The sequence below is a fragment of the Argopecten irradians genome, chromosome 2, assembly GCF_041381155.1.
Source record: "Argopecten irradians isolate NY chromosome 2, Ai_NY, whole genome shotgun sequence".
In the NCBI taxonomy this organism is placed as follows: domain Eukaryota; kingdom Metazoa; phylum Mollusca; class Bivalvia; order Pectinida; family Pectinidae; genus Argopecten; species Argopecten irradians.
In genome coordinates, this window is record NC_091135.1 from 56,042,317 (window position 1) to 56,069,978 (window position 27,662).

Sequence of the window (27,662 nt, forward strand, 5' to 3'; positions counted from 1 at the left end):
ACAGACAGTTACCCCAACTAAGTGGAAGGTCGACAGACATGCAGTTACCCCGACCAGGTGGCGGGTCGACAGACAGTTACTCCAACCAGGTGGCGGGTCGACCCACAGTTACTCCAACCAGGTGGCGGGTCGACAGACAGTTACTCCAACCAGGTGGCGGGTCGACAGACAGTTACTCCAACCAGGTGGCGGGTCGACAGACAGTTACCCCGACCAGGTGGCGGGTCGACAGACAGTTACTCCAACCAGGTGGTGGGTCGACAGACAGTTAACCCAACTAAGTGGAAGGTCGACAGACAGTTAACCCAACTAAGTGGAAGGTCGACAGACAGTTAACCCAACTAAGTGGAAGGTCGACAGACAGTTAACCCAACTAAGTGGAAGGTCGACAGACAGTTAATCCAACTAAGTGGAAGGTCGACAGACAGTTACCCCAACTAAGTGGAAGGTCGACAGACATGCAGTTACCCCGACCAGGTGGCGGGTCGACAGACAGTTACTCCAACCAGGTGGCGGGTCGACCCACAGTTACTCCAACCAGGTGGCGGGTCGACAGACAGTTACTCCAACCAGGTGGCGGGTCGACAGACAGTTACCCCGACCAGGTGGCGGGTCGACAGACAGTTACTCCAACCAGGTGGTAGGTCGACAGACAGTTAACTAAACTAAGTGGAAGGTCTACAGACAGTTACCCCGACCAGGTGGCGGGTCGACAGACAGTTACTCCAACCAGGTGGCGGGTCGACAGACAGTTACTCCAACCAGGTGGCGGGTCGACAGACAGTTACCCCGACCAGGTGGCGGGTCGACAAACAGTTACTCCAACCAGTGGCGGGTCGACATACAGTTAACCCAACGAAGGTCGACAGACAGTTAACCCAACTAAGTGGAAGTCGACAGACATTAACCCAACTAAGTGGAAGGTCGACAGACAGTAACCCAACAGTGAAGTCGACAGACAACAAAGTGGAAGGTCGACAGACAGTTAACCAACTAATGGGAAGGTCGACAGACAGTTAACCCAACTAAGTGGAAGGTCGACAGACAGTTACCCAACAGTGGAGTCGACAACAGTTACCCAACTAAGTGGAGGTCGACAGACAGTTACCCAACAGTGAGGTCACAACAGTTACAACCAGGTGGCGGGTCGACAGACAGTTACCCAACCAGGTGGCGGTCGACAGACAGTTACTCCAACAGTGGGGTCGACAGACAGTTACCCACAGGTGGGTCGACAGACAGTTAACCCAACTAAGTGGAAGGTCGACAGACAGTTAACCCAACTAAGTGGAAGGTCGACAGACAGTTAACCCAACTAGTGGAAGGTCGAGACAGTCCAAGTGCGACAGACAGTTAACCCAACTAAGTGGAAGGTCGACAGACAGTTAACCCAACTAAGTGGAAGGTCGACAGACAGTTAACCCAACTAAGTGGAAGGTCGACAGACAGTTACCCCAACTAAGTGGAAGGTCGACAGACACAGACAGTTACAACTCAACCAGTGGCGGGTCGACAGACAGTTACTCCAACCAGGTGGGTCGACAGACAGTTACTCCAACCAGGTGGCGGTCGACAGACAGTTACCCACAGTGGGGTCGACGACAGTTACTCCAACCAGGTGGCAGACAGGTCGACAGACAGTTAACAACCAGTGGCGGGTCGACAGACAGTTACTCCAACAGGTGGCGGTCGACAGACAGTTACCCACCAGGTGGGGTCGAAGAGTTACGGTCACAACAGTTAACCAGTGGAGGTCGACAGACAGTTAACCCAACTAAGTGGAAGTCGACAGACAGTTAACCCAACTAAGTGGAAGGTCGACAGACAGTTAACCCAACTAAGTGGAAGGTCGACAGACAGTTACCCACTATGGAAGGTCAACAGACATCAGTTACCCCGACCAGGTGGCGGGTCGACAGACAGTTACTTTAACCAGGTGGCGGGTCGACCCACAGTTACTCCAACCAGGTGGTGGTCGACAGACAGTTAACCCAACTAAGTGGAAGGTCGACAGACAGTTAACCCAACTAAGTGGAAGGTCGACAGACAGTTAACCCAACTAAGTGGAAGGTCGACATACGTTAACCCAACTAAGTGGAAGGTCGACAGACAGTTAACCCAACTAAGTGGAAGGTCGACAGACAGTTAACCCAACTAAGTGGAAGGTCGACAGACAGTTAACCCAACTAAGTGGAAGGTCGACAGACAGTTAACCCAACTAAGTGGAAGGTCGACAGACAGTTACCCCGACAAGATGGTGTTCTAATAATTTAACCCAACCATCGTCATTAAGGATATACTCCTCTGAGAAGCCAAAATTTTCTTGTATTAAACTTTTTTTTCTCATATAGATTTTTGGAAATAGGAGTTCATACCATAAAAGAAAATGGAAGAAAATACATATGTCCGTGTGCTCGTTTTTGAGCTATTGTCACTTAAAGATACCTAGTTGATAAAATGTTGGATTTTATTGGAATTTTGCCGTTTTGACCATCTACACAAGAGATTAAAGCCATAATTTCCTAATGATCTGTTTGATATGTATAAATGTCTGTAGAATTTATTTTCTAGTAGTCTTCTTTAAAAATATACCAGTTTTGATATAATAAGACTAATATTTTTTCTCAGAATAACAACATATGCTACCCCTACCCCTTAATTTTGAGCTACAAAATGCACCATTTCCAGCCATTTTTGCCAAATTTAACCCTTTATAGAAAAAGTTCTGGTATTAAACTTTTGTTAATATTTTGCATATTAACAGGGAAAGGGCTGTTCTTTCGAAATCAGGCAGAAAAATGGGGGGTCCGTGTGCTTACTTTTTTGTCCCATTTGAATATTTGTCATTTTTCAGTATTTTAGAGTAAAAATAAAAGTGCTCAAATTACCATTAAATGTAAAAATAAAGTGACAAAAGTGTATCATTTTACAAATAAATGCTCAATATTTTAATAACCACGAACCCAGTCAAGATTTACAGCAAAAATAAGATCGACACCGCTAAAAATACTGGCGCAGTGATGATTTAAGTAAAACCAATTTCAGTGAAAAATGGTAAAACTGTGGCTCTACTCAGAGCGAAAAAAAGACACAATTTCAAAATGGCCGCCAAACGGGTCATTTCTTAAAATCCGCGTATAAAAAAATCTGGAATCTACTAAAAATAGAAATGTAATTTTTTGACAAAATTTGCAACTGGCAACGTGTTACAGATATTGATAAATTTTATTTGAAAATCTTATAACTTCTTTGATCTATGTCGAAACGAGACTTCAACGGGACTGAAACCTCAGAAGAATACATCCTTAACATGGGTGTCCTTTGGCAATTCGATTTTGTTGAGATCTTTTCTAAATATAGGATCTACACCTATATTGTTACAAGTGATTTCTAAACCAGAAACATATAGGCCTTTATGGGTTTTTTCCCCACAAGAATCGACTATTATCGACTACATTCCGGATTAAAAAACCCTATTTCCGTTTCCGATATTATTCACCGGACATGAGCTTCCGGTATTTTGTAATGGAAAATGAAAACATCGAATCGTCCGAGATGAAGCTTCAACAAATGGCATATGATTCGATTTAAGGACTTCATAAATTTGTTAAAATGGAGAGATTGTGTATGTCTGGAACCTTACTAGGAGCACTAAGATTCTCCAGAAGACAAAATGTATGCATGTCATTTCGAACACTAGGCTCTTTAAAGTTGAATGGCTTACGCAACTTCAGCCATGTACAAGGACATTATGTAAGTAATGTGTTATAGCCTGGTAGAACTTGAGCTATTAATTATCACCATTTATACTGATTAAAAGAATGAGAAATTTGATAAATTGATGCAAATATCGATATATATGGTAGAATGTGACTTATATCTCTCAAGATTCGTCATTCAATTTTCGATGTGTACGCTGACTTTGTGACCAGATATAGATGTCACTTTTGTTTACATTTGTCCACTATACGTGTAGTCAGATTTGGCTATATAGTCATATCTAGCTATATAGCCATATTTAGCGGTGCTACCGGGCCTGATAAGAAGAGTCTCGAGGAGAAATCTCAATGTACATGTACATGCATCTGCTGAAGGCAAGGACAGCCGCATGTTTAGTAACAATGAGACTAATTCATGTACCACATGATACCCGATAACATTTGTGCAGGACTAGTATCTCCAGTGGTGATGGAACGTAACTCTTTGTAATCCTCTGCTGAAATTATGTTATCCTGCGATATTGTCATTTGACGTCATTCCATCACCAATAGAAAGTTCAAACAATAGTCCCGCACAAACGTTATTGGGTATCACATGGTACGTGAATGAGTCCCATTAGTATGCAATGTGAAAAAAAATGTATTTTATAAAAGTAACATTATCTAGAGCCCTTATATACATGTAAGTTGTACATTCCTCTTTAAACTTGAAAGATGTATCATTTGTTTTTAAGATGTTAAGCTGTTGAGGCACTTGACATGCTTGCAGTTTTTCACTGTTCTTCTGTAATGGAATTTGACTGGGTTAATCATCAATGACCAGGTACCCGTAGCTCAATTGGTGGTAGAGCATCTGGCTAATGTTCGGAGGTTCTGTATTTGAACCCTGTTCTGGCCACTATTTTCTCTTCTATTGTAGGCTGAGAGTCTTAATTGCTACATGTATATTATCATATGCATATGCTGGACACCACTTGCAAGTTTGCAACAGTAGAGGAGAAATTGGCGAGACTGGCCATGGGCTATAGAACCTAGGACCTTCGAATACAATCACTATATAGAGTCGCATGTACAGTTGTACCTATGCAAAGCATGGATCTACCTGGTCTCTAATTATCAACCTAGTACAGTCCCGCTACACTTCCAAAATAATTTGATTACTCGTGAATGCATGCATTTCAACTGTATAGTTTGTTTGTTTGTTTGATTAATTAACGTCCTATTAACAGCTATGGTCATGTAAGGACGGCTTCCTATGTATGCGGTATGTTGCTTGTATGTTGGGCGAGGTGCGTGTTTTGGGAGACTGCGGTATATTCGTGTTATGTCTTCTTGTATAGTGGAACTGTTGCCCTTTTTATAGTGCTATATCACTGAAGCATGCCGCCGAAGACACCAGGCAACACACCCCACCCGGTCACATTATACTGACAACGGGCAAACCAGTCGTCCCACTCCCGTTATGCTGAGCGCTAAGCAGGAGCAGAAACTACCACTTTTATAGACTTTGATGTGTCTCGGCCAGGGGTCAGAACCCAGAGCCTTCCTCACAGGGGCGAGCGCTCATCCAAAGGCCAAAAGTGAGGTGGTGTCAAGGGAGACTCTAGGAAGAACAAAGTAATTTAGGGAGAAAGAAAAGATAAGATCCTAAATTTAGTCGCCTTTTACGATCATGCAATAGGGGCAGCAGGTACAATTCTTACTCCCTACCTGCAGGCCACAGTTGCTTGCTTTCAAATAGTTGACTGCTGTATGCCATGTCTTTATTTAATTATCATATTGGAATGCGTCTACAAAGTCACAGGCAAACAATAGTTTTATTCATTTAGTCTTTGTTGCAGATACACACTAGCGCTAATCCCAGAAAAGAACTACGGACACTTTCAGCCCTTTTCACCCAATACATGCAAAAGACTGACATAAGAACCAAAGGAGGTATTTTATAAGATTTTGAAATATATATTCTATATATGAAGTAATTTGAAGAATATTTTCACCCACAGGCTAGGTGATTCATTCAGTAAAGTAAAATGTTAGTACATACAGTCCACCAAACTTTCCATATGGCTATCTAACAACCTGGATACTTTTTTGTGTGAAATAATTATATCTTTGTTTAGATAAATGATTTACATGTTTACAGGTAAATGAAATTTATAAAATTAAAAAAATAGGCTGACTAGTGATATGACCTCTCATTTTATGGGAGTACTCGTAGATATGCATTGTTGCAATTATATGCTTCACATTTTAAAGTATACTATATATACACTTAATGGGGTGTTCTGATCAGTTCTGATATATCAATGGCCACCCCATCATACCAACAAAACTTTGTATACTATGTAGCTTTTTCTCTTTTATTGTAGATACAGGCTCTGTATTTATATGAACCATGTCTTTTTCAACTGATAGACATTTTATCATTTTCACCTGTTATTTTCTTATCAATTTTCAGTCAATGTTTGCAGTGTTCAGAATATAAGCACATCATCATGTAGATGTACTACTGAAAAGGGAAGTGAACGGCAGACAGAAGAAGATGACAAAATGAAAGAGGACAGTGAAAAGAAACAGAAAGGAGGTCCAAGTGGTAATACATTGATCAATACTAACAAGTCAGTTCAAGAATCTAATGGTTCAATTTAAGTATCTGAAATTCAGTTATCTCTAGTCATTTAACTCCAGATGATAGGCCAGTGTGCCCTGAACCCTTTTACTATTTCAAAAACTATCAAAATAAAAGTTTATCTTTCGACTCTATATGGTTGCTAGCTTTGGGTGTTGTCCAAAATGATTTAGTAATGCGGGAAAGGGCTCAACATTTTATTATAAAGTCTATACAAGGATTTGACAGACAAACTAGAACAGACATGTGTACATCATTAATAGAATGGACCTTTCTTGAGGCATATATTGATATTTTCAAAAGTTTTCAATGATGGATCTTTTACAACTTGATATTGTTGGAAGGCCTTAGTCCACAAATCTGTAACTATGTATGAAACAATGCAAATGCATGGAAATTAAGAATGTCCAATGACATAGAATTCACACAATATTTTACATATCAAAAATTTGTTTTCAGATCTAAAAAATGCAGGAATATTTGCAGCAATAGCGGCTGGCTTCCTTGCTTTTTCCCTTATTAAGTATGAAAACTTGCCATTACTTGATTCTTCAAAAGAGTTGCGGGAAGTTCTACTCAACAACGAAGTAAGGATATATGGTAAACCTCCGGTTAATTGGAACCGCCGGATAGTTCGAAAACGCATTTTTTCTCTCGAAAAAAACAGTAATTTTTTAGCTAGTGATGGCTTGAACACTTATTTTTTATAATCAATTCTATTTCAAATAGTTCAAACACGTCAAAATATGAACGTAACAGTAAAATTGTTGTCGGCAAATCCGTGCAATGGGGTCCCCAAAAATGGTGATATATTTTGCATATTGCAACAAAAATGTTTGGAATAAAGATTGTATAAATGATCATTATAATGACCATACGACAGATAAGGAATTAACATGAACATTTTAAGTCATAGATAAAATTGTTTATGCCGATACATGTATATCGTACACAAAAACAGCAAGGCCAAATTATTTAATCTTAGGCCCGACAATGTATATTTCAAATTGCTGTACCTGGTGGAAACACGTGGAAGAAATCGCCAATGTTTGTTAAGTCCAATCTAGATACAGATATCAGTTTAAGTCGACATTAAAATATGCATTCAGTCTATCTTTAGCCGATCAAGATGTTAAATTAAATTGACTCTCTATCTTATCTACAAGTAGATATCCCACTAAATCTTAAGTTGAATCTTAACCTGAACATTTTTCTACATCTGATAAACAATATTAACTTGCTAAGGGGAAGTAATCACCTTGTATTAGTCATGATCTAAATTCTGCAATGTGTGCGTGCATAAAAAAATCATTCGATCAGTGGGTAGAGTTTAAAGCTATTAATGACTTTTAAGTAAAATTAATATATACCAGGTACATTTTAATTAAACTGCATATATACTATATATCCTCCTACTTTCGCCTTTGCTGTATCATGTATTATGATGGGACTAGCTTGGCACCGAGACTTGGGAAATCATGAATGTTAATACAAACTAGTAACACTGATACATGTCTTTTCCTTTATGAATCGAATATAGAAATAAGTACATGTGCATCTAGGCATCATAAACATCTTGAAGAATTTAAAATGAAAGCGCTAATGCTTGTCTGTAGACATGTTGTTCAATGTTATTCTGATCTATTTTACCGGACACTGGGAATTTATCTTCAAATTTTAATATATATATATATTTCTCGCACCTCGGACAGGGAAATCTCACATGATACCCGGTGCTAGATTTTTCTATCTCGTCCGATCTGTCTGGTACCTTTACGTGATTTTTGGCGGAATTTTACGCCATTCATGTAACATTCCGCGCATGTGACGTCATACTATCGAATCGATGACGTCACATGCTTCAGATAATCAATATTATTAGAAATATGTGCATTCAGTCATTTACCATGCATTGTTTGGTTGTTGTTTTTAATCATGAAAACACTATGTACCGATTGATCATCGTTTTTCTTTGATATAACCGAACTATAGTTTTACGTGGAATGACTGAAATTGAAGCGCAGATGAAATGGTTAATCGGCTTTGAACCAGGAGGCCCAAGACGGGATAATTTTAGTTCTGAACTCGTATAGATGGGTTTCGTTATATCTTAGAGGCGCGAGAAAAAAAATCTATTACCTATAATTGATCGAGATCGGGTTATCTCAGTCTCGGGCTAAGATTTTGTAACATCCCAACCTCGGCTAACGCCTCGGTTGGGATTATGTTACAAAATCTTAGCCCTCGACTAAGATAACCCGATCTCGATCATTTACAGGTAACAGATTTTATTAATATATGTAAATTCAGAACCTTTTATATATTGCATATCCAATTAATACCGTTGTTGACGATATATAGGATCTTACATGAGTGTTCATTTCATATGAGATTTTATTAAACGAGTCTAAGAAGGTTTTATTTTTGCGAGCCTTGGTGTTTAATCTTTAAATCTAATTCATCTTCAAATAAAATCCATAAAAAGTTTATTTGTCTATTCCAGGTTCATCGTATTATAGTATCCAGGCATTTTTATACAGGATTGGTGGTGAATTTTATGACAGGAAAAGAACTGGTTTCTAAGGTATGTGGACATTTTATTTCCTAATTCACTCCATATTAATAATATTTTAAGGCTGTTTATTATATTTCAGTTTCCAAGACCATGTTTGCACATTTGTACAAGTACATGTTTATCATTAAAAGTAAGATCAATGTATATCATAAGTGAGATATTGTAAAATTATCTGCTGACTGGAAATACTCTGTCTGAGGATTGAAAACTAACTCAGATCCACTCTGATTCACTCAGATCCACCCTGTTTAACTCAGATCTGCCCTGATTCACTCAGATCTACCCTGATTCACTCAGATCTACCCTGATTCCCACATATCCACCCTCACTCACCAGATCCATCGTGATTCACTCGGATCCACATTGACTCAGTCATATCCATCATGACTCACTCAGATCCACTTTGATTCACTCAGATTCGCATTGATTCACTCAGATCTACCCTGATTCCCTCATATCCACTCTCACTCACCAGATCCATCGTGATTCACTCAGATCCACATTGACTCAGTCATATCCACCCTGACTCACTCAGATCCACTTTGATTCACTCAGATTCACATTAATTCACTCAGATCTACCCTGATTCCCTCATATCCACCCTCACTCACCAGATCCATTGTGATTCACTCGGATCCACATTGACTCTGTCATATCCACCCTGACTCACTCAGATCCACTTTGATTCACTCAGATTCACATTAATTCACTCAGATCTACCCTGATTCCCTCATATCCACCCTCACTCATCAGATCCATCGTGATTCACTCAGATCCACATTAACTCAGTCATATCCACCCTGACTCACTCAGATCCACTTTGATTCACTCAGATTCACATTGATTCACTCAGATCTACCCTGATTCCCTCATATCCACTCTCACACACCAGATCCATCGTGATTCACTCAGATCCACATTGACTCAGTCATATCCACCCTGACTCACTCAGATCCACTTTGATTCACTCAGATTCACATTGATTCACTCAGATTCACATTGATTAACTTAGATCTACCCTGATTCCCTCATATCCACCCTCTCTCACCAGATCCATCGTGATTCACTCAGATCCACATTGACTCAGTCATATCCACTCTGATTCACTCAGATCCACTTTGATTCACTCAGATTCACATTGATTCACTCATATCCACCCTGACTCACTCAGATCCACTTTGATTCACTCAGATTCACATTGATTCACTCAGATCTACCCTGATTCCCTCATATCCACCCTCACTCACCAGATCCATCGTGATTCACTCAGATCCACATTGACTCAGTCATATCCACCCTGACTCACTCAGATCCACTCTGATTCACTGTTTCTATATAAACTTCTTCTCTGAAACAAAGCATTGTTTAGCACTCAAAATGGCATTGTATCATAACTATGGGATGGGGATTCAAAATTGTACAAATGGTTTGGCTGACACCCTGGGAGCCCGAGGGATGGGGCCAAAAGGGGACATTTTACTCTAAATGTATATAAAAGGTATGTATGATACATCTTTATAATTGGCTAATATCATGCCTATGAGCTAGGTTGAGATTCAAAACAACAACATTGTGTCTGATACTAAGCAATGGATATCATTCCTATTTGACTGGTAATATACCTATACTATGGGAGGGGGGATTAAAATTGTAAGCTTGAATTATTGTGATATTTACTAAATTAACCAGGTGAGAGATATAGGCCATTTGGGCCTCTTGTTTTGGGTGTCATTTAAGTACTTTAATGTCATGGTATCTCTGTTGTAAGGTTAAACATCTCTTCTATCCATTAAGGCTTTCTTGCGATGGGACTTTTAGGTCACCTGAGACGAAGTCTCAAGTGACCTATTCTAATCGCCTTTTATCCGTCGTCGTCCTTCGTGTGTCCTTAAACAATTTAAATTTTCGCCTTCTTCTCCAAAACCACTGAAGCAATTTCAAAGAAACTTTGCACAAACCTTCTAAGGCATAAGGTCAATCAAAATCCCCCAGGGGCTGTGAGAGGGGCCAAAAGAGGTAAAATTGACCAAAATTTCAAAAATCTGCTTCTCCACTCACAGATGTGATAAATTTGAATAATCTTCATAGATACAAAGGTCTAAGGTCCTTTTCAAAGTGTGAATTATATAACCCTGGGTATCACGGTTCTCCCTGGGAAGGGGGTTAAGTTTACTGTTACAGTAGTTTATGTAAGGAAAAGACATATTTTGAACATTATTTGGTCATTTGTAATAGGAAATTAGTCAAATGTTGTCTGAATTATCCTTGTAATAGGAAATTAGTCAAATGTTGTCTGAATTATCCTAATGAGATGGCCTTTGAATTCTATATTTTACATGACTGACCCCCAGGAGATTTTCCCCTGGGGAGGGGGTCAGATCTGCAATAGTCTATCGTTATTTTGTATCATTCTGTATCCGAACTCGGGTAACCATTAAGGGCCATGGGCCTCTCATTTTTACCAAAGGTTCATCACCATATACAAAAGAAATTTAAAGCTTTAAAATGTAGTTTTTCAGAGGTTTGCTTACATTGTATATACAGATATCATATGGATATAAGATAAAAAGTGTTTTTTTTAAAAAAACATCCCTGCCATCTATCTATGTAATATGTATATTTTGTTTTTGTTAAGCGTTTAGAATTCCGGATAAACAGCCGAGAAGCCTTTGCACATGATTTGATGACAGTTTATCAGGATTTAGGCATTGATCCCTCTGAACAGCTGAGGCCAGGCTATATGGACAGCAGGGGGTTAGTATGATACTACATGGATTTCATTTAGAAGCTTCTAATTCATTGGTTTCAGAAGGGAAGATAGTTTGTGTTTGAGAACAGGTACCAGGGGTTTTGACAGCTTTTTTTTGGAAAGAGCTCTTGAGCAGAAATTGGGGTATTATTTTAAAGATGCTCCACCGCTGACAAATGATATTTTTTCGCTATCAAAAACAGGAGCAGACGATTTAGTATTTTTCTTCAGTTGCAAAAGTTACTTACTTTACACCATTACCACCATTGAAAAGTTTGAGCTTCTAATTTTACTTTAAGTTAAAAATATGAAAAATAATTAATTGCATCCCGAAAAAATTCCGTGTCACTATATCTTATATGGAATGAAGTACTAATTGCGCATGCACCAATGGCGAAATAAATTATTTTATATTATTTTTTGTGTTAATTAGACATATATATACACGATTAAACACCAATTATTGTTCAAATGATGAATATCATTAATGCTCTGTCGGCGGTGGAGCATCTTTAAAATGATATTTTGATAACTATTTAGAAATAGAGAGTTGTCATTTAGTCTTTAATCCAATACTTTTGTTAGATAATTGTTAAGGTGTTTTGTTTTGTCAAACTTTTAAAGTTTTGAAGCCTTCATTTGATGGTATTTTGCAGAAATGTAGCTGGGATGCTATTGATGGGCCTATTAATGTTGAGTACACTAAGGAGATCTGGTCGTAGTAATGTCAGATTACATCATCGAGCTGATATCGGGAAAAAGAACATTCCGAGGAAACCTCAGGCAACAATGAATGAGCCAAACAAGGAGAAGGTTTCAATGATGGACATGTTATTGGGAGATAGGGTATGGAACATTATGATGGCTTCATCAAATACTCTATAGCCTATAGGAGATAGGGTATGGAACAATGTGATGGCTTCATCAAATACTCTATAGCCTATAGGAAATAGGGTGTAAAATATTGTGACAGGTTCATCAAATACTCTATAGTCTATAGGAGATAGGGTATAAAATATTGTGACAGATTCATCCAATACTCTATAGCCTATAGGAGATAGGGTATAAAATATTGTGACAGATTCAGGGTATGAAACATTGTGATGGGTTCATCAAATACTCTATAGACTATAGGAAATAGGGTGTAAAATATTGTGACAGGTTCATCAGATACTGTATAGAATATAGGAGATAGGGTATGAAACATTGTGATGGGTTCATCAGATACTCTATAGCCTATAGGAAATAGGGTGTAAAATATTGTGACAGGAATATGAGTAGGTATAACATTGTGATGGTATCGTTCAACATAGAATGGGTGTAAATATTGTTCATCAGATACTGTATAGAATATATGAGATAGGGTATGAAACATTGTGATGGGTTCATCAGATACTCTATAGCCTATAGGAAATAGGGTGTAAAATATTGTGACAGGTTCATCAGATACTGTATAGAATATATGAGATAGGGTATGAAACATTGTGATGGGTTCATCAGATACTCTATAGCCTATAGGAAATAGGGTGTAAAATATTGTGACAGGTTCATCAGATACTGTATAGAATATATGAGATAGGGTATGAAACATTGTGATGGGTTCATCAAATACTCTATAGACTATGGGAGATACATTATGAAACAATGTCATGGGTTCACCAAATATTCTATAAACTATCATTTTCGCACAGATATTGTCACAATTTCCACAATGAGCCATTGTATAATAGAGGGCACACAAATTTGCTTGGTAAAATATTAAGAACTATAAACTACAGTGTAGAAGGGTGAATAGATAAACCATTGCATTCATAAGCAAATTCATGTAATTATTTGAAGTTTTTAATTAGTTTATTTGAAAATGATGTAATTTTGACGACAGGAAATCACCAGATTTGTGGTACAGTGTCTGAGACAAGTGTCTAGGTTATTTTGTCCAAGTCATGGTCAATGTAACTCTAGGAGAATTGTCAGTCTCATGACATGTTGTTATGGTGGCCAGCAGGAGACAGTATTGCTTCTTCAGTAAACCTCTGTTTGCTTGTTGAATTAACACAGCATGTTGTGTGCCGTTTTAGGCAAACGCAAGATACATACGAGGGGACATTCTTTCTAAACAAGGAAATGGTGTAACCTTTAAAGAAGTTGCAGGTCTCAAGGAAGCCAAATATGAAGTGATGGAGTTTGTGGACTACCTTAAGAGTTCGGACAATGTGAAGGTACTTTATAGTTTTTGAGTAGCTGTGTAATTATAATGTTGATTATTAGTTTACACCACAGATTAGCACAACCCATATTTGGCTAGCATAGAGCTTTAAATGGTCCATCAATGGTTAGCACAACGATTTGCCAATGGCTACCACAAGGGCTCATCATTGGTTAGCAAAAGGATCATTCAAAGTTTACAGCACATGGGTTCATCAAAGATTTGTACAAGGGTTCATCAAAGATTTGTACAAGGTTTCATCAAAGATTAGCACAAGGGTTCATCAAAGATTAGCACAAGGGTTCATCAAAGATTAGCACAGGGGTTCATCAAAGATTTGTACAAGGGTTCATAAATAAACACAAGGGTTCATCAAAGATTAGTACAAGGGTTCATCAAAGATTAGCACATGGGTTCATCAAAGATTAGCACAAGTGTTCATCAAAGATTAGCACATGGGTTCATCAAAGATTAGCACAAGTGTTCATCAAAGATTAGCACAAGGGTTCATCAAAGATTAGCACAAGGGTTCATCAAAGATTAGTACAAGGGTTCATAAATAAACACAAGGGTTCAAAGATTAGCACAAGGGTTCATCAAAGATTAGCACAAGTGTTCATCAAAGATTAGCACAAGGGTTCATCAAAGATTAGCACAAGGGTTCATCAAAGATTAGCACAGGGGTTCATCAAAGATTTGTACAAGGGTTCATAAATAAACACAAGGGTTCATCAAAGATTAGTACAAGGGTTCATCAAAGATTAGCACATGGGTTCATCAAAGATTAGCACAAGTGTTCATCAAAGATTAGCACATGGGTTCATCAAAGATTAGCACAAGTGTTCATCAAAGATTAGCACAAGGGTTCATCAAAGATTAGCACAAGGGTTCATCAAAGATTAGTACAAGGGTTCATAAATAAACACAAGGGTTCAAAGATTAGCACAAGGGTTCATCAAAGATTAGCACAAGTGTTCATCAAAGATTAGCACAAGGGTTCATCAAAGATTAACACAAGGGTTGGAGGTAAACATCCCCTTAGTTAGATGTATTTACTGTCTGAATTAAACAGAAACTTGGAGGAAAACATCCACGTGGAGTGCTGTTATTGGGACCACCCGGGTGTGGGAAAACACTGTTAGCGAAAGCTGTTGCCACAGAAGCTGGAGTTCCTTTTTTCGCCCTAGCAGGCTCTCAGTTTGTGGAGATGTTTGGAGGTAAGTCCAGAGACAATCTTATATTGTCTGTTTTGCATAGATGTTCAAGGGCGGGGAAACGGTGTGATTTTGGAGGTCAAATAGATTGAAACTTAAGTCCATCAATTTTTGTGTTTATTTCTGACACAAGTCAAAACCACCATTTAATGAGTAATTACACCACGGGATACTATAAACAGTACATGCTGAAAGGCATCTCCTGATATCCCAATCACTTATTCTATATGTTAGTATGTATCACTCATTAGCGGTTGTATTTGTAAACAAAGTGGTGTGTGATTAATTTTAGGACTTGGTGCCTCCAGAATGAGAAATCTTTTTAAAGAAGCCCGGGAAAAGGCCCCATGTATTATCTATGTAGACGAGATTGATGCCATTGGTAAGAAGAGACATGGGTAAGTCAACCTAGCAAAGGAATTCATTTTAATCCTACAAACATTCTCAACTTCAAATTCAAAAGAACATTCTTTCACAACTACTACAAATTTGTGATTTCCATTCCAAAATAAGTTAGCAAATATTAGTAACATTTGTGGCTTTGGAATTTAATTGAAATTCATATCAAAATAAACGCTGTAGAAATTAATTAGAGGATATAAACTTTCGTGAAAATACTTTGATCGGAAAATTTGCAAAAGTTAATAGCACGTCAAAGAAAGTTGGTTTACAGTAAACATTTGATAACACTCATATTGCATTAACCTCATTATTATGGGTCTGGGACACAAAATTGTACAGATGGCCGGCTGAACCCCCTATTTTCATGTAAACAACTTCTTTGAAACTTAGCATTAGGTATTCATAATTATTCAAATTGAGGTGTCAGTTTTTAAGTCACCTGAGATAAAGTCTCAAGTGACCTATTCTAATCTCCTTTTGTCCGTCGCCGTGCTTCAGTGATATAGCAATATGAAAAGGGCAACAGTTCCACTATACAAGAAGACTCAACATGAACATACCGCTGTTCCCAAAACACGCACATCACACACAACACACTGCATACATGGGAGGTCGTCCTTACATGACCCTGGCTGTTAATAGGACGTTAATTAATCAAACAAACAAAACATATGTCATAAACAATTTACATTTTTGACTTCTTCTCCAAAACTGCTAAAGCAGTTTCAATGATATTTTGCACAAACCTTCTAAGACATAAGTCCAATCAAAATTGTGAATTACAGTCAAACTTGATTAGAATTATTAGCCTGAGAAAGCATTTTAACATTATATCCATATTGGCCATGGCCGACCCCCTGGGGGCAGTGGGGCAGGTCCAAAAAGGTCAAATAAGCTAAAACTTCAAAAATCTTCTTCTGAAATTCTAGAAATGGTAGAATCAAAAACTTTTCATTGGGGAATTATATGACCTTTGGGTCTTACGTTTCCCCCTGGGGAGGGGATCAAGTTTACTTTAGTTTATATAGGGAAAACACATTTATGAGCATTTTTTGCTCAATTTTTGATATGAAATGAGTCAAACTTGATTAGAATTATTAGCCTGAGATAGCATTTTAATATCATATCCATATCGGTCCTGGCTGACCCCCTAGGGTCAGAAGAGCAGGGCCAAAAAAGCGTTACATAGGCTAAAATTTCAAAAATCTTCTTCTAAAATTCTCGAAATGGTAGAATCAAATACTCTTTATAGAAGAAGAGGTATTAAGGTGTTTTATAAAGATTACAAGTTATATGACCCTGTGGTCTCACATTTTCCCCTTGGGATGGGGGTTTAAGCTTACTTTAGTTTATATAGGAAAAACACATTTATGAACATTATTTGCTCAATTTTCATAGGAAATTAGTCAAACTTGATTAGAATTATTAGCCTGAGATATAGCATTTTAACATCCATATCTGTCCTCACTGCCACCCTGGGGGACCAGAGGGGCGGGACCAAACAGGTTTGATGGAAGCAAAATACTCATCATAGACTAAAAAACCAAATTTATAAAATCATTGACCAACTTCCAAGGCCAAGTATATAGTGTTTATAGGTCTTTGTTTTATTCTATATCAAAACTCAGGGGACCGTTAAGGCCCATGGGGCTCTTGTTGCTATATCTAGTTTTCAGACTGTTCGTGATAAAAATAAGGTGAGTTATACATGTCCTCTGGGCCTCTTGTTTTTTAACAGAACATACCTTAATGTATGTTTATGTAACGTGATTGAGTACTAATTTACCCTAGAGTATATGTTCACATAAGTGATCAATAGTGTGTAGATGTATTGATCCTAATATACAAACAGATAGATTTGTACGGTAAGTCAAATTTTGCCATATTAAATTTTGGCGCTTTCGTGCCAAATGCCAATTAAGCCAAAATATGACCACATCCAAAATATACCAATTAATATAGTAGATACATATATATATGTGCTCATTTTGTACTAATTGCTTTATTAAATGTATTGAAGGTCAGAACAAGCTTCTGAAGAGGAACACACACTAAACCAGCTGCTGGTCGAGTTAGATGGTATGGGAACAACTGAAGGAATCATTATGATCGCTTCAACTAACCGCTCAGATGTTTTAGACAAGGTAAGTACAGTTAGCCTGAACTGACTTCTCAGATGTTTTAGAGAAAGTAAATAGAGCTAGCCTCAACTAACCGCTCAGATGTTTTAGACAAAGTAAATAGAGCTAGCCTCAACTAACCGCTCAGATGTTTTAGACAAAGTAAATAGAGCTAGCCTCAACTAAACACTTAAATGTTTTAGACAAGGTAAGTACAGTTAGCCTGAACTGACTTCTCAGATGTTTTAGACAAAGTAAATAGAGCTAGCCTCAACTAACCGCTCAGATGTTTTAGACAAGGTAAGTACAGTTAGCCTGAACTGACTTCTCAGATGTTTTAGAGAAAGTAAATAGAGCTAGCCTCAACTGACCGCTCAGATGATTTAGACAAAGTTGTTTTAGACAAAGTAAGTATAGCTAGCCTCAGCTGACCGCTCAGATGTTTAGACAAAGTAAGTAGAGCTAGCCTCAACTAACCCCTCAGATGTTTTAGACAAAGTAAGTACAGCTATGCTCGACTGACTGCTCAGATGTCTTTGACAAAGTAAGTACAGCTAGGCTCAACTGACCGCTCAGATATTTTAGACAAAGTAAGAACAGCTAGGCTTAACTGACCCCTCAGATGTCTTAGACAAAGTAAGTACAGCAAGGCTCAACTGACCGCTTAGATGTTTTAGACAAAGTCAATAGAGCTAGCCTCAACTGACCGCTCAGATGTTTTAAACAAAGTAAATAGAGCTAGCCTCAGCTGACCGCTCAGATGTTTTAAACAAAGTAAATAGAGCTAGCCTCAACTAAACACTCAAATGTTTTAGACAAGGTAAGTACAGTTAGCCTGAACTGACTTCTCAGATGTTTTAGAGAAAGTAAATAGAGCTAGCCTCAACTAACTGCTCAGATGTTTTAGACAAAGTAAATAGAGCTAGCCTCAACTAACCACTCAGATGTTTTAGACAAGGTAAGTACAGTTAGCCTGAACTGACTTCTCAGATGTTTTAGACAAAGTAAATAGAGCTAGCCTCAACTAACCCCTCAGATGTTTTAGACAAAGTAAGTACAGCTATGCTCGACTGACTGCTCAGATGTCTTTGACAAAGTAAGTACAGCTAGGCTCAACTGACCGCTCAGATATTTTAGACAAAGTAAGAACAGCTAGGCTTAACTGACCCCTCAGATGTCTTAGACAAAGTAAGTACAGCTAGGCTCAACTGACCGCTCAGATATTTTAGACAAAGTCAATAGAGCAAGCCTCAACTGATCGCTCAGATGTTTTAAACAAAGTAAATAGAGCTAGCCTCAACTGACCGCTCAGATGTTTTAAACAAAGTAAATAGAGCTAGCCTCAACTAAACACTCAAATGTTTTAGACAAGGTAAGTACAGTTAGCCTGAACTGACTTCTCAGATGTTTTAGAGAAAGTAAATAGAGCTAGCCTCAACTAACTGCTCAGATGTTTTAGACAAAGTAAATAGAGCTAGCCTCAACTAACCACTTAGATGTTTTAGACAAGGTAAGTACAGTAAGCCTGAACTGACTTTTCAGATGTTTTAGAGAAAGTAAATAGAGCTAGCCTCAACTGACCGCTCAGATGATTTAGACAAAGTTGTTTTAGACAAAGTAAGTATAGCTAGCCTCAGCTGACCGCTCAGATGTTTAGACAAAGTAAGTAGAGCTAGCCTCAACTAACCCCTCAGATGTTTTAGACAAAGTAAGTACAGCTATGCTCGACTGACTGCTCAGATGTCTTTGACAAAGTAAGTACAGCTAGGCTCAACTGACCGCTCAGATATTTTAGACAAAGTAAGTACAGCTAGGCTTAACTGACCCCTCAGATGTCTTAAACAAAGTAAGTACAGCAAGGCTCAACTGACCGCTTAGATGTTTTAGACAAAGTCAATAGAGCAAGCCTCAACTGATCGCTCAGATGTTTTAAACAAAGTAAATAGAGCTAGCCTCAACTAACCGCTCAGATGTTTTAAACAAAGTAAATAGAGCTAGCCTCAGCTGACTTCTCAGATGTTTTAAACAAAGTAAATAGAGCTAGCCTCAACTAAACACTCAAATGTTTTAAACAAGGTAAGTACAGTTAGCCTGAACTGACTTCTCAGATGTTTTAGAGAAAGTAAATAGAGCTAGTCTAAATAGAGCTAGTCTCAACTAATTGCTCAGATGTTTTAGACAAAGTAAATAGAGCTAGCCTCAACTAACCACTCAGATGTTTTAGACAAAGTAAGTACAGCTATGCTCGACTGACTGCTCAGATGTCTTTGATAAAGTAAGTACAGCTAGGCTCAACTGACTGCTCAGATGTCTTAGACAAAGTAAGTACAGCTAGGCTCAACCGACTGGCTACTCAGATGTCTTTGAAAAAGTAAGTAAAGCTAGGCTCAACTGACCGCTCAGATGTCTCAGACAAAGTAAGTACAGCTAGGCTCAACCGACCGCTCAGATGTCTTCGACAAAGTAAGTACAGCTAGGCTCAACTGACTGCTCAGATGTCTTAGACAAAGTAAATACAGCTAGGCTTCTGGTTTAGAAAAAGTCTATATAAATAGGGGATGGTGGAGGAACTGCCTAGTTCCTTATGAAAATGTTTCCCTCCAATGTAGAATGGTAAATATGAGAAAATTATCATATTTCTGAAATGTCACCACCTTGATGGTATATATTTACAGGCACTGCTGAGACCTGGACGATTCGACAGACAAATACAAATTGACATGCCTACAGTGGATGAGAGAGAGGAAATCTTCCATGTGTATATGAAGAAATTAAAATTGATGATGGATTACAAGACTTTGGCACCTCGTTTGGCTCAGCTGACAACCGGCATGAGTGGTGAGTGATATATCAGACACTAATGGGGTAGTTAGAAGTAGGGATGGGGAATTTGGGGTATTGGAGGGGTAGGGGTTATTGATTGTATTTATGAGTTATGTCTGACTGATCAGATATTCTTAGTATTACTTCCTTAGTTGACATGGGTTTTCTGTATACTGGACGAGGTTGGGTCTGGCTGGCTGGGTGAGAGAAGAGGTTATTTTAGCTCACTTGAACCAAAGGGCCTGGTAATCTTATGTCATGGTGCGGTATCTTTCAGTCTGGTTGGAAATTAAAAGTAAATCTTAAGGAAATAAACATTGAACATTTCTTGACATAACAAACCAGGTGAGTGATACAGGCCCTCTGGGCCTCTTGTTTACATACCAAAAAAAAGTAAGTCTGTCACTCTGATACTGTACGTGTACTTATATTCACGCACTTAAATGTTAGTGCTCCAAGGGGGTATAGACTAATTGGCGCAATCTTGAATTTGCGCAATCGTAACAATTTTTTTTTTTAAAATTAGCGCTGTTACAAGAAATGTTTTATATTAGCGCTGTTAGACTTTTGTGAAACACACTATAGTTTGCCAGGTACAGGTAAGATTACCACAGCGTAGTGTTGATACAGACTATACAGGTAAGGCTAGCATTCATTACGACAAATCAAAGGTACTCGTATTGTGTTTGTAAACAGTATTCAAAACCTATTATACGTGTTGATTTCTTGATATCGTCATAAATGAGTTGAAGCTCGAAATGGCATGAACTCTGAAACAGTGGCTTAAAAGAGCTATTGATTCGCCACTACCTATAGTCCGATTCTACGTGATCCTCATAACCCGGACATGTCAGAGGAAAAAGAAAACATTGTTTCTGCTAATGAAGAAATAAAGAAAACTCCTGATAGAAAGTGAAAAAGGGGAAATTATAACAGTTATGACAGCGAGAAAAGGGCCAAGATAGCTAAATACACTGTGGAGAATGGTGTTATGAATGCGTCAAGAAAATTCTTAGTTCGTGAAAGTACTGTGAGAAATTTGAAAAAGAAATTCATGGAAAAGAAAAGGAATGATGACATTGAACCAGAGGTATTAGAAAAGTGTGATCGCGGTAAGCCAGTGCTGTTGGGAAAGCTGGACATCAATGTGCAAAATTACATTAAAAATTGGAGAATCATGAGCGGCATTGTTAATATTCCCATTATTATTGGAGCGGTGAAAAGAAATTATAAATAACAAAAACAGACAGTTTCTACGTGGAAATGGAGGTACGGTGGAATTGTCGAAATCCTGGGACAAATTTTAACGCTGTGCTTGAATTAGCGCAATGACTTGAGCGCGAAATGCGCTAAAATTAGAATATACCGCTAAAATTAGTACACAATTTGGTCAGACAGTATTCTGGTACATTAGAATTTTAGGATTTCTATCTAATAGAGTTGTCTTATTACAGTCACAGGATTTAATGCTATAGATAAATATCAGTGTTACTAATTTAACTGATTACTATTTAATTCTGTATGATTTTATAGGTGCAGATATTGCCAACATTTGTAATGAAGCAGCTCTCCATGCTGCGCGGCATGCCAATGACAGCATCAGTGTGGGTGATTTCTACTTTGCCATAGAGAGGATCGTTGCAGGTAAATTTTTACAACGCTCTAGCTTAATATATTAACTGGATACTTAGGCAAAGGGAAACAGAATCAAGTCATTAAGGTCCAATTATAAGTGTTTCTCCAATCTGCAAATATTGATACATTTGGTATAATAGCTGAAATTAAACATTAGATATTGAAGACAACATACAGACACTTTTTATTTGTTGCTGCTTAGGTCATTTGGCTGATGAAGGTGGCAGTGTAAAATTAATAAGTACAAACTTTGTACTTTACTCTTAGATCAGAAAGAAACATGTATGTTGTTAGAGGTAAATGCTAACATTGAATGAAACTGTTTCAGGTGCTGAGAAAAAACGAAGTGTGATCACACAGGAGGACCGAAAGGTTGTGGCTTACCATGAAGCTGGACATGCCTTAGTGGGCTGGCTACTCAAGCATACCGACGCTCTACTCCAGGTACTGGATTGGTTTGATTCATAATCCTAGAGATTTCAGAGGGTGGTGGGCTTAACTTGTCCAGCCATGACATATGGCCATGTCATAAATAGCGTAAGACACATGTATAATAACACTATTATGACATAACATGTAGTTTTGACGCCATAATATATATAATGTCGAATGATTGTTTCAGTAGAAGGAAACATCATAGCCATGCCGGATTTCTACTGTTTTATATAGAGACAAAAAAAAGTTTTGCTTATATTTCTTTTAACAAAAGTTATGTGATAAATAGAATCTTACACTTGTGACTATGTGATACATGTATAAAATTTATCAAACTCGTTAAATAATTTGATATGCCACTCGCCTAAAGGCTTGTGACATATCAAATTGTTGAACTCGTTTGATAAATTTCACATCACATAGCCACTCTATATCTCTCATATTTTGCACAGATAGTTACTACTAAACCAGCTTACCTGGTACCAAAGAACAGATAGTTACTACTAAACCAGCTTACCTGGTACCAAAGAACAGATAGTTACTACTAAACCAGCTTACCTGGTACCAAAGAACAGATAGTTACTACTAAACCAGCTTACCTGGTACCAAAGAACAGATAGTGTTACTACTAAACCAGCTTACCTGGTACCAAAGAACAGATAGTTACTACTAAACCAGCTTACCTGGTACCAAAGAACAGATAGTTACTACTAAACCAGCTTACCTGGTACCAAAGAACAGATAGTTACTACTAAACCAGCTTACCTGGTACCAAAGAACAGATAGTTACTACTAAACCAGCTTACCTGGTACCAAAGAACAGATAGTTACTACTAAACCAGCTTACCTGGTACCAAAGAACAGATAGTTACTACTAAACCAGCTTACCTGGTACCAAAGAACAGATAGTTACTACTAAACCAGCTTACCTGGTACCAAAAAGAACAGATAGTTTACTACTAAAACCAGCTTACCTGGTACCAAAGAACAGATAGTTACTACTAAACCAGCTTACCTGGTACCAAAGAACAGATAGTTACTACTAAACCAGCTTACCTGGTACCAAAGAACAGATAGTTACTACTAAACCAGCTTACCTGGTACCAAAGAACAGATAGTTACTACTAAACCAGCTTACCTGGTACCAAAGAACAGATAGTTACTACTAAACCACTTACCTGGTACCAAAGAACAGATAGTTACTACTAAACCAGCTTACCTGGTACCAAAGAACAGATAGTTACTACTAAACCAGCTTACCTGGTACCAAAGAACAGATAGTTACTACTAAACCAGCTTACCTGGTACCAAAGAACAGATAGTTACTACTAAACCAGCTTACCTGGTACCAAAGAACAGATAGTTACTACTAAACCAGCTTACCTGGTACCAAAGAACAGATAGTTACTACTAAACCAGCTTACCTGGTACCAAAGAACAGATAGTTACTACTAAACCAGCTTACCTGGTACCAAAGAACAGATAGTTACTACTAAACCAGCTTACCTGGTACCAAAGAACAGATAGTTACTACTAAACCAGCTTACCTGGTACCAAAGAACAGATAGTTACTACTAAACCAGCTTACCTGGTACCAAAGAACAGATAGTTACTACTAAACCAGCTTACCTGGTACCAAAGAACAGATAGTTACTACTAAACCAGCTTACCTGGTACCAAAGAAACTGTTCAGACACACTGACCTGGCTGTGCAACAACACTTTTTTGCTCAATCTAGAAATTTAAGATGTCTGAGATGGCTCCTGATTGCCCCTGAAATGTAGAATTTAACTTAATATGCAGTTATGGTTTTTAGGTTTTTTGGGATAGTCTTTTGTCCGTCGTCGTCCGTTGTTCGTCGTCTGTCTGGCCTCATCTGTCGTGTGTTGTCTGTCGTACGACATCCGTTAACATTTCGTTGTGACCGTGATAACTTGAGTAAATATGCACCGGGCTTAATGAAACCTTGTATGTAGACTAACATTCTAAAGATCTCCGACGAGGTTGAAAATCAGTTTGATTCAATTGTAACTTACAGAGTTATTGCCCTTTGGACTTATAATTATTGAATCTTGTGAACATGATATGATAACTTGATTAAATAAGATCTGAGCTTAATGAAGTATTGGAAATATAAACAAGTTTGAAAATAAGCTTAATTCGACTCTAACTTATTTACAGGGTTATTGCCCTTTGCAATAATAATTATTGAACCTTGTGAACACGGTAATGTCAGTAAATATGCATCAAGCTTTATGAAACTTTGTATGTAGACCTATTAAATGTACATGTTCCTATTTCGTGAACAAAAGGCATCAGGTTGCTAGTAAATTACATAACTAATTTGTATCAAATATCAGTTGACCATTAAGGCCCATGGGCCTCTTGTTTGGGGATTAGAATTCAATGAAAATGAAAAAACTTATTTTGCCTTTGCAGGTTTCGATTGTTCCCAGGACAAATAATGCCTTGGGATTTGCACAGCTTGCTCCACAGGACAACTATCTTTATTCTGACCAACAGGTAAATACCACAATACATTTTGTACAAGGATCTGTTCCTGTCGAAAGATATTTTGTTATAGTCAATCAAAAATGTGAGAAATACAGAATATTCTGTGTCATTTTGATTTATGGATTTATTATCTTGATTTTTTTCTCTCCTTAACTTACCAGAAAAAACAAATTACATTGTATTATATATCTCAATTCTGTGATAAATGCATGATTTATTTACAAGTTTATCAGGCCTATTTTAACCCATTTATATGCCATCATAAATAATAATTGATTGTGGATTAAATTAATTAATAAAAAAATGGATTCTTCAGCTGTTTGACAGGATGTGTATGATGCTGGGTGGACGAGCGGCAGAAACCATCACTTTTAACCACGTTACCACAGGTACACTAGATCTCAATATTACCTACTGAAACCATATGACCTTAGAATGGATACATTAGATCTCAATATTACCCACCGTATACATAGGTAGGATACACTAGATCTCAAAATTACCCACTATAAACATATGTAGGAGACACTAGAACTCAATATTACCCACTGTAACCATGTCACCACAGGAAGAATACACTAGATCTCAATATTTCCCACTGTTACCATATCACTACAGGTAGGATACACTAGATCTCAATATTACCGACTGTAACCATATCACCACAGGTAGGATACACTAGATCTCAATATTACCCACTGTAACAATATCACCACAGGTAGGATACACTAGATCTCAATATTACCCACTGTAATCATATCACCACAGGTAGGATACACTAGATCTCAATATTACCCACTGTAACCATATCACCACAGGTAGGATACACTAGATCTCAATATTACCCACTGTAACATATCACCACAGGTAGGATACACTAGATCTCAATATTACCCACTGTAACTTAATATCACCACAGGTAGGATACACTAGATCTCAATATTACCCACTGTAACAATATCACCACAGGTAGGATACACTAGATCTCAATATTACCCACTGTAATCATATCACCACAGGTAGGATACACTAGATCTCAATATTACCCACTGTAACCATATCACCACAGGTAGGATACACTAGATCTCAATATTACCCACTGTAATCATATCACCACAGGTAGGATACACTAGATCTCAATATTACCCACTGTAACCATGTCACCACAGGTAGGATACACTAGATCTCAATATTACCCACTGTAATCATATCACCACAGGTAGGATACACTAGATCTCAATATTACCCACTGTAATCATATCACCACAGGTAGGATACACTAGATCTCAATATTAATTACCCACTGTAATCATATCACCACAGGTAGGATACACTAGATCTCAATATTACCCACTGTAACCATATCACCACAGGTAGGATACACTAGATCTCAATATTACCCACTGTAACCATGTCACCACAGGTAGGATACACTAGATCTCAATATTACCCACTGTAATCATATCACCACAGGTAGGATACACTAGATCTCAATATTACCCACTGTAATCATATCACCACAGGTAGGATACACTAGATCTCAATACTACCCACTGTAACCATATCACCACAGGTAGGATACACTAAGATCTCAATATTACATTGTAATCATATCACCACCAGGTAGGATACACTAGATCTCAATATTACCCACTGTAACAATATTGTTATGACCCAGAATAACAGAAATGAGAAACCAGCAGCTAAATTCAAAAACACAATTTAATTATATATACCAATATTATTCAGAGATGGTTTACATATATCTAAAGTAATTGGTGGTGGTACAAGACTAGTACGATGATTTAAAGTGTTACTTATCTGTATGCGAATGTCCTGGTATAATCCTTGATCCTTCCAGGTTTCAAATTAACAATAATCACAAATCCACAAGGAAATTGAATGTCCACCGATGATTTGTGAAGTTCCAGGCAATATGAATAAATCCACACAAAGTGTTGTAATAATCCACAGATAAAGTCACAATAGCTCTCCCAATAGAAATCTTATATGGCGCTGTACAATTCTTTATAATGTCTTATTACAGGTCTCATTCATACTGATTTGCCTTGGACAGCCTGGAGTATATATAGCTAAATCCTAATTCAGAATATTGGAGAACCTTTCTACTTCTTAGAAATCTCTAACTAAAAGCAGTAAACCAATAGTAACCCCCAAAACTTTCTGGAAATAGAATCATCTCTAGATCTCTACTTAAAATCAACATGTCTTACAAACAATTTGATTATACTGATAATACTAGAAAGTTCTATAACCTAGATTAATGATAATGACCTTATAGATGTATTAGATAAAAAAAGCGAAAGGAGACTCTCATCTCCCTATCTCAATCGCTACATGTCTTTAGTGTCCATACTTAACAATATCACCACAGGTAGGAATACACTAAGATCTCAACTATTACCCACTTTAAAATACTCACCACATAGGATACACTAGATCCAATATTACCCACTGTAATTAGGGGGGGGGTTCACCACAGGTAGATACACTAATCCAATATTACCCTGTAATCATGATCAACCATAGAATACACTAATCTCTATGACCCACTAATCATTTCAAATGGGGGATTAGGATACACTAGATCTCACTATACCCACTGTACATATCACCACAT

At 37.8% G+C, this 27,662-nt stretch overlaps 1 protein-coding gene across 1 annotated transcript in view; it reads left to right on the forward strand.

Moving 5' to 3' along the window:
* The first annotated feature begins 3,490 nt into the window (after positions 1 to 3,490).
* Positions 3,491 to 27,662, forward strand: part of LOC138316019 (mitochondrial inner membrane m-AAA protease component paraplegin-like) — a 101,978-nt gene continuing 77,806 nt past the window's right edge. Inside the window, exons 1-16 of the mRNA XM_069257493.1 lie at positions 3,491 to 3,753; positions 5,561 to 5,654; positions 6,178 to 6,312; positions 6,808 to 6,935; positions 8,852 to 8,932; positions 11,559 to 11,677; positions 12,329 to 12,518; positions 13,751 to 13,891; positions 14,951 to 15,095; positions 15,385 to 15,490; positions 17,515 to 17,638; positions 20,290 to 20,452; positions 21,971 to 22,081; positions 22,401 to 22,516; positions 24,947 to 25,030; positions 25,338 to 25,410. Of these exons, the coding sequence (XP_069113594.1) occupies positions 3,613 to 3,753; positions 5,561 to 5,654; positions 6,178 to 6,312; positions 6,808 to 6,935; positions 8,852 to 8,932; positions 11,559 to 11,677; positions 12,329 to 12,518; positions 13,751 to 13,891; positions 14,951 to 15,095; positions 15,385 to 15,490; positions 17,515 to 17,638; positions 20,290 to 20,452; positions 21,971 to 22,081; positions 22,401 to 22,516; positions 24,947 to 25,030; positions 25,338 to 25,410 (1,951 nt within the window). The 5' untranslated portion in view covers positions 3,491 to 3,612. The remainder of the gene's footprint in view (positions 3,754 to 5,560; positions 5,655 to 6,177; positions 6,313 to 6,807; positions 6,936 to 8,851; positions 8,933 to 11,558; positions 11,678 to 12,328; positions 12,519 to 13,750; positions 13,892 to 14,950; positions 15,096 to 15,384; positions 15,491 to 17,514; positions 17,639 to 20,289; positions 20,453 to 21,970; positions 22,082 to 22,400; positions 22,517 to 24,946; positions 25,031 to 25,337; positions 25,411 to 27,662) is intronic.